The sequence below is a fragment of the Protopterus annectens genome, chromosome 3.part0 (genome assembly GCF_019279795.1).
Source record: "Protopterus annectens isolate FY-2018-M chromosome 3.part0, PAN1.0, whole genome shotgun sequence".
NCBI classification, from domain to species: Eukaryota; Metazoa; Chordata; order Ceratodontiformes; family Protopteridae; genus Protopterus; species Protopterus annectens.
Genome location: NC_056731.1, coordinates 37,018,956 through 37,027,894, shown reverse-complemented (window position 1 = coordinate 37,027,894; position 8,939 = coordinate 37,018,956). Strand labels below are relative to the sequence as shown.

At 37.1% G+C, this 8,939-nt stretch overlaps 1 protein-coding gene across 1 annotated transcript in view; it reads right to left on the bottom strand.

The window, feature by feature from the left end:
* Window positions 1-3,918: 3,918 nt before the first annotated feature.
* The window catches only part of LOC122796245 (LIM zinc-binding domain-containing Nebulette), a 1,139,045-nt gene continuing 1,134,024 nt past the window's right edge, over window positions 3,919-8,939 (bottom strand). The window contains exon 4 of the mRNA XM_044064566.1: window positions 3,919-4,192. Within this exon, the coding sequence (XP_043920501.1) occupies window positions 4,076-4,192 (117 nt within the window). The 3' untranslated portion in view covers window positions 3,919-4,075. The remainder of the gene's footprint in view (window positions 4,193-8,939) is intronic.

Below are 8,939 nucleotides of genomic sequence, written 5' to 3'. Positions count from 1 at the left end.
CAAATCTAACTATTCTAATTCTCTACTACATTATGAGAGTTGTCATCCCTTCCATTGGAAAGGGTCTATGGTTAAAAGTCAAATGGTCTGCATGAAGTTGTTACTAAGAGAAAGGATGGTATATGTTTTGCTTTGTCAGGAAGATCTTTACCATATTAGGATGGTAATCAGCTGCTCATAAAATCGATGGTGACTTTGGCCATTCTAATATTTTAACATCCTCTGTAGAGACCTTTAATAAAAAGGGCCATTGAAAATAATTGGCATATCTTTATGGTGAATTAATTTAGTTAATTATGTGGATTTGAAACCTTGTGCTGTTTATAAGAGAGGACTTAACATTAAGAATTTCATAGAAACCATGCATAATCAATATATCAATGGTAGTAATAAAAAGAGAGGTACATATAAGTGCAGTAGGTGCAAACAATGTAGTTATATAAGAGAAGGTGAAGATGTTTTGATCAATGTTCAAATTTTTAGTAGCAACCAAAGCTATTGTAGTTGTGATACCATAGTGGTGGTTTATGTCGCTACTTGTGACAGTTACACAGCTTTTTATGTTGGTAAAACAGACAGTTAATTAAGGGGTAGGATTTATGAAGATATATATGATGTTAAGATCAAAAGTATTAAGAGTGCCTCTTATAAACATTTTGAAAAGTTCTTAGATCACATATTTTATTTTCAGGTGTTAAAGAAGGCTGTGGTTAACTCTAAGGGTAGACCATTGAGTAAACAATTGGAGTTATGTGAAATTAAATGACAATTAGCCATCAATGCTGAAAATGTTCCAGGGTTGAATGAGTATTCCTCCATTATGAGCGTTTGAAAGCTGAGATAAACAGAGGCACTATTTATGTCTTTTACAATTCGGGGCTTGATGTTTATTTTACTATAACTTTGAACAAGTTTTTTAAGTTGTCCTCTAAAATATTTATTAATTGCAGGCTGGACATGGCTCATATGGCTTTGCTAGTAAGTTTTTTTAAAAATGAAATAAGATTGAATTTGGATCTGATGAAGTTCTGCTTGTCTTTAGGGACAAACACACTTAGACATCCATCTGTTGTTGTTTCCTATATCAAATAAAAGTATATGATCCCAGAAAAGGGAATAAGTGAGCAAGCTGTCGTCAAAGATCATGTGTAAACATTATGGGGAAGCAAATAATTTAATAATCTTGTAACCGATCTGTAATGAAAGAAGGCACACTGGTTTTCACAGAAGTACAACAGTATATATACAACTACATAAACTTTATCCTTTATACATTGCACATAATGTGTGAGATAAGAAAAGTCTGTTTGCTGACATAACTTACTGTCCTCTACAATTGTCATAGGGATTCTTACATATTTTGTGATATCTAAAATAGTTCCAGTCTTGTCTTTTTTGTTTCAGTAGGAGATGAACAGATGACCCCTCCCTCAAGTCAAACACGAGTTTCTCCATTTTACCTATCAAAATGTAAACATATCCCTTTCAGTCAAAAACTGTTTAAAATTCCTAGAACAGCATATTAATTTAGTGTAACAAAATCAAAAAAACTTCACATGAAGAAACAAGACGCACACAAGGATCAAACATAACTAATAACAAACAATGTTACTCACATCCTTCAAATGAATAAATTGATTAAAATTGTGTGTTTTCACACAAATATTGAAATGAACATCATCTTCTGAATTTTAATTTCTATTTTAATAAATCAATAAATTAAACACATTCCTTTAGAGCATGCAACAGGGATTATTTGCTTGCTATTACTCACAAATATGCAAACTCTTATGGAAATTAATTTTTTTCTACATGGATTCAACATTTTATAAGTGGTTTTACAACGACTTATGCAACTTTATAAGAAATGCAGACATCATTAGATTGTTGTAGTTTTATAACTGGTACTTTTTTGCACTTTTAAAAGCTTACTGTATCCTCATTTGCTAAGCAAAGTCTCAAAGTGTATACCTTTATGGCATTGTTTGTCTGCTTGTCTAGCCTCCATTTGGATGCATGTAGACATCAGCTTCATATTCTGTGGTTTTAGCACATGTACATTCACTAAAACAGTATTAAATCAGATAACTATTTACTGCAGGAGCTAAATTTTCTTTTTCTTTTCTTTTTCTGTGACTTCACTTGAAGAATGCAGGTATTATTCCATACGGCACATACTGTATCATGCAGGAAAACAAGCATTAGGCAGGTAAACACTTCTTATATTATAAAGTGTACCCATAAGAGGACAGAGTTAACTACATTAAAATATTTATTCTCCTCCTTCTGTGTAGGCTGCTAATTCCTGTGTGTATTACGTAAGCCATACACAACAGTATGATGTATTAAATCATATATCATCTATGTTCATTCATCTGGCATTAGATCAGTGTTGGAAAACAACTACCTGTTATAAAAATAAACTTATTACCACATGTACCAAAATGTGTACAGCATAACCCATAAATGTCTGACCAAATACCTGCCCTTAAATTGGTATAGATTATGAAATCAAGTCAAATGCTCTACGACAGTAAGTAATGAACTCAGAGCATTTTATTCAAACTACAGTTACTGCTCAAATAGTACCTTTATTGGGCTGTGGCCAGTATTTTCAGTATCAGTGGGTAAAAAATGAATGAGCTGAAAAGACAAAATTCTGATTTAATAATCATTACCCTGTTACTAGACACATACAAAACAGAGTGCATAGATATGCCTTGCAGTACAGGAATACTGTCATAATTTTTCAGTAAATAGGTTTTATATTCTACTCATAAAAATATTGCTGCATATTTAAAAAGGATGAATAATGCCTTCTAATTACTATAAAAAGAACATTTAAACCAAGTATAAAAATCCCCTTTATTCACGTGTTGGAGCTCCTTGACTGTTAAATGATAAATCTAATTTACCAGGTCATGAAATAACTTATCCTCTTGTCTTCTGTGGCACTTCTGTTTCGTGCATCATTGCTTAGAATCGGAAAAAGGAGTCGGATTAATTAATGCAAAACTGAATCACTGGGGCTAGTACTATTCTGAACTATGTCTTGGAAAATGTTTAAATATTAGCAAGGTTTCCCCTAAAGCTCTTCCAGATGCATTCTGGGATATAACAAGATATGCATTGCAAAGACATGTTCACTGTTGCAAACAGTACTATTACCTAATACATGACCACTTAACCATGTGTGTAACTCAGTATGTTGACATTTTATCAATGATAACTTAAAACAAGACCATACTTAAAGACTAAAAATGCTTTGCATGTACAGTTCACAGTTTTCATTTCATTGATATGCATTCCCTTATTCTACAGTAACAGGAGATTAACGTCACAGATAAAGGATGTATTCTAGGAGCACTTACCTTGAACATGAATCTGCTGAAATTAGGTGAGTTGTGATATGGGTGGGTGTCAGGAAATGGCTAGATTAAAATACATCAAAACATTAAGTAACCAAGAAAACAATTACAGTTCTAAGCAATTTTCACAGAAAGTAGTTAATAACCATTTGCACCATTGAGCAAGTAAACATGAAACTACCGTATGCAACTGATCAAATACTTAATCTTGCTTCCAAATATAAACAGTATCCCTACAGATACTGAACATTCATCAACAGAGCAATGAATTGGGAGCAACATACCTCATGATATGCATTAAACAGAAACTGTGGTGGCAGAAGACAACAGCTGATTTTTGGAGAAATGGTGGAAACCTGTAAAATGTTCTTTTTCTAGAGCTGTGCAGATTCAACTTTTAAAATGTTATGTATGGGAAAGTTTAGAAAACATTCTATACTTAACACATTTGAATATTAAAATATAAAAGGCTTTTTCACCCATGCTTCTGTTTCTTGCCGATGTTGCATAATTACAGTAAGCATATGGAAGACATTTGGACATACACAGGCCATATCTGTACTTGTACCATTCATAACATTCAAACCACATAGGAACTCCTTTCACTTTTCACTCTATGCATTACACATTGGATATTAAAATGGAAATGATTTTCACATATCTAACCATTCCTCCTATTTGTTCTATGTCATCTCCTTAAATTCAGTTTAACATACGTTACTAATTTGTTCCTGAGTCTTTTTCAACCTTTGCATTTCAGGAGTGTCAGTCACTATGCTGAATCCTTTTCCTTTGCTTTCTTCAAAGTCTCTTTTGTACTTCACCTAAAAAAGAGAAAGACAGATATTCACATCACTTTAGCTTTTGGATACGTTTAATGCTTTATGACATCTATGAACAAATCCTGGCAAAAATGCTTTGGCACAGTATAAAGTTACTGCACTTTCATATTGTAAAGTATATCCTTAATAAGCAATCCCAAAACAAAATTATTACAGCAAGTATTATACTGAACACAGACTGTATCAACTGTGTGTGTGTGTGTGTGTGTGTGTGTGTGTGTGTGTGTGTGTGTGTGTGTGTGTGTGTGTGTGTATGTGTGTGTCTGTAATCAGCAAACACTGTCAATTAATTGACATTGTATGAAAAAGCTATGAAAATTACTATAAGCCTTACTTATTTCCTATGGACAAAACTATATGAACAAATATATCATCATGCATAGTCCTTTTTATACACCACTGCTTGCAGTAAAAAAGGTACCACTGTAGCCATCATAACTGTAAAAACATTTTCATGTCTGCCTTCTATAAGAAACCTTTGTTGATGTGTTATGCAACTGTTCTAGCAGAGAATGTTCTTACAGTTTTGATGATACCAACATACTATATGATTTATTGAATTATCATGTCAAAAAGACATTTATTGATTTATTTAAAATAATTAAAAAAGGCATCATTATTTATTTATGTCCTGCTTGCTGGTTATGACATGCCAGACAGCAAGTTCCAATTGTCATATGAAATTAGACAGTTATAACCACAGTAAAAGCTGTTCTATTAAACTACAAGTCATAGTGATGACTGTTTACAAAAATGGAATATCAACAACATAATACATTAAAAGGTTACACAGAAGTAATAATAACTGCCTATTACTGTCAAAAGTATGAGATCTGATCCAGAGAGTTCCAGCACTTCAAACAAAAACTAAAATTCAAGCAAAAACAGTTGTTGTTGTGTCTTTCGGCTTATCCCGGTTAGGGGTCGCCACAGCGGAACTCCGGTCCACTAATGTTTGGTAGTGGATTTTTATGTGCCGAGTTACCAGCCCTGAAGCACAACCTTCAATGAAGGCATGCCCATTCACGCATGCCTCCACACAGAAGACACTCTAGCTGAGAATCGAATGGGACAACTTCTTGCTGTGAGGCGACAACACTACCGCAGCACCACTACCGCGGGTCAAGCAAAAACAGTGAATTCTGAAATTCACCATTTCAACTTTAAAACACATTCATACCTCCTGACATAATCCATTGTTGCCCCACACTGTCATTTTTATATATATACTAGTTCTAAGATTACTGTACCTCATGTAGGGTGTATATTCTGAAGACCTGCATCCTCAGATGTGCTATATATTCCCCCATTTTCACAGTTTTAGTTCTACTATTCCAAGGTCCACATCTGTGGCCTTCAGAATTTCAGGAAGAGCCTCTTCTATTATATGACCTGATATAGTTGTAATCTCAGGAATAATCACTCACATTGGCCAGCTCACTGTTAGGGACATAATGTCCACTTGCAGTGATTGGTAACCCTGGCTGAAGTAGCTGCACAAATGTCAGAGGTTTAGGCAGGAAATTAGTTGCAGATATCTTGGGATGTGGGAGTATGTGAGGGGTTAGTTGGGGGGGACAGGATAGTGTTTCCCGCTCCTGCAGTAGCACCACTGAGACAGACTGAAGGAAATAAAGAAACTGCAGTAGGGCTTGTGCAAGTAACAAAAGGCAGGGACAAATGAGTCATGAAGTAGCTATGAGTGGAACAACAGTACCATTCAGCCAGCTGGGAAGGTGTGAGGTAAAGTAAAACAAGACACACATCAAAATAAAGACATCCAGCACATTATATAAGATACCATATTACATGAAGCACAAGGTAAAAAGAAACTAAGGAAAACAGGCCCACGACTGCATGTTACAGTATAACACAAAATGGCAAACAGCAGTTTGTAGTCATATTAAATAAGGTCTAACAGAAAACATAAACTATAGTATGTGTTCTCAGTACATGGGATACTACAGCAGCAGGGAACCACAGAAAACTAAGCTGCTGCATGGTTGCCACAGCTTAGTCAATCAGTTAGTTGTTGCAAATGACACCACATGCTATACCAAGAAACAGACTGGAATGTGGAAAGAGACGGGATAGTCTTTTAGTACAGATGTAAAGAATTACATATTTCAGAAATGTGAAAATTAATCCAGGTTAAATTCAGCACTAAGAAGTTATGAACTAATGGAGGTGATGGAAGTAAATGTGGGTCATAGTATGGTTTGCAGACTGATATAAGAAGATGCATGCTAATTTTTGCAGTAATGATACAAGGAAGGGGAAATAAAAGAACTGTATTACTCAGATTAGGTCTGCCTATTATAAATCACCAGGTACTAGTTTATTATAAATTAACAGGCATACCTCTCAACCTATTAGAGCAAGAAATCTGGACAAAGGTACAAATAATGGGGGCAGACAAAGGCCTAACAATAGGGACACTTTTTAAATATTGCTCTTACAAACTTAGAAAGTTGATAGAATAACAGGTTATGCATTAGCATGACTTTTCAGAAGGATGGGAAGTCTGAAACTCAAATCTGTGCCATTATTTTCTGACTTCTGTCTTCAATAATTTGCCAGTGATTTTCCAGAAAACCACAATTTTATCAGAACCAGACCAAAAATATGAGGCAAAAATCTGGACATTCTGCTAAAATCTGTACAGGTGAGAGGTATGTCAACAGGTACTATTTTAGCTGGTATCCTGCTGGCAAACATGAATTAAAAAAGGTGCAGGAAAGAGCAGCTAAATACACAAGGGTAAAAGAATAAACTTAATGATAGCAAATCATGCCATTCCATGGTTGTAGGCTTAGCAAGGAACACATTTTTTTCATAGGTTCATAGGTAGATACAAGGCTATAGGCCCAAGGGCCTATGTAAGCCTAACCAGCAAGGTTCCATAGCTTACGCCACCCAAGAAAGTTATTTTCCTATGCCACTGTCGAGCAGAGACACAGAAGTGATCCCCGTGATGTATTTCCTATTTCCCATCCACTCATCAAGATTTTTCGTGAACAGTGCTAATGAAGAACTTTGCTTGACATAGATGGGTAGCTTGTTCCAGAGTATAGGAAGTCTCTGGGACAGGAATCTATCCCTCCAGCTTGTCCTGTTTATTGTGGTGACAAGGTTTAGGTCCCTAGATCATGTAGCTCGGAGGGATTGGGATTTCTTTTGGTGTAGCATGTCCAACAGCTCTGGGTTTGACATAGCTTTATATGTTAGGCAGAGAGCACCTCGGAGTAGGTGATATGCTATGGAGTAAAGCTGGAGTTTTTTGAGGTGGTCAGTGTAGGGCAGTTGCTTGAGGCCAGTAATCCTCTTTGTGAGGTACTTCTGTGGCCTTTCCAGCTGCTGCAGATGTCTTGTGAGGTACATTCCAAAAGGGGCGTTGTACTCTATAATGGGTCTAATGAGTGACGAGTAGAGGGGAACAATGACCTCTTTTTTCCTGGATGAGAACCCTTTTATGATGAGGTGTGCCATGTAGAAGGACTTCCTGACTACTGTGGCGATGTGACTATCAAAGGAGGGACTACTGTCCACCTGGGTCCCAAGGTCTCTTATCACGCATTCGGTGTTAAGTAGATTGCTGCCTATGTGGTAGTTCATGGGTACAGAGTTTTTACCAAAGGGGATGACACTGCACTTTTTGGCATTGAGCTTGAGGCCATGGGTTTGACACCAGGCATCTGTCTGAGTGAGGCTCTTCTGTAGGATGTCCACATCATTTGGGGACTTGACTATGGCTCCTAGTTTGCAATCATCTGCGAACTTTGTTAGCCAGTGGCCTTCTTTGTTAGCCTGTACTTCAGAAACGTAGATACCAAACAGGAGAGGTCCCAGGACGGAACCCTGTGGTACTCCACTTGTCACTGCTTTGAGGTCAGACTTGGAGTCTGCAACTTTTACAGTGTGGGTTCTGTCAGTGAGCCAGTTGGCAACCCATCTTGTGACGTAGGGATTTATACCTAGTTTAGTGAGTTTAGCTATAATTCCAGAATGGGGGATGGTGTTGTAAGCCTTGGCAAGGTCAAGACAGGCTGTGTGAATGACCTTACCCTCATCCACAGCTTTGGTGACTGCCTCAAAGAAGTCAATCAGGTTCAGGAGGCATGATCTGCCTTTCACAAACCCGAACTGGGTGGGATCCACAGTTTGGAGGTTACCAATGTCTTTGTTTATGAGTTCCATGATGATACAGTCCATGGCCTTGCAGACCAGGCTCGTCAGGCTAATAGGTCGATAGTTCCCAGGATCAGTGGTGGCTCCCCCTTTGTGGAGTGGGATAACTGTTGCTGTGCGCCATTCAGTGGGCACAAAGCCTGATGCGAGGCTATTATTGAACATGGTGCTTAAGTGGGGAGCCAGTTAGTTCTGAAGTTTATGTAAAACGCAGCCTGGGATGTTGTCTGGTCCCATGGATGCTGTGTTTTTGGCTTTAGAGAGTGCAGCTTTTACCTGCGTAGTTGTGATTACAGGGACTCTGCATTCTTCCTATACAGATATGGGCCATTTAGGGGGTGAGAGGGAGGTAAAGTTAGCACTCAACCTATCTGCCAGGATGTTGGCAATATCAGTATCATGGTAACAGTCTTCTGAGTAAATCAAACGAAAACACGAATCATAGCAGAAACCAAAGTATTTGAAGAACTTACAATAGTTTGTATTCAAGTAGCAGATCAAATAGTGATCATGAGAACTGCCATTAGTCTAGAAAAAATGC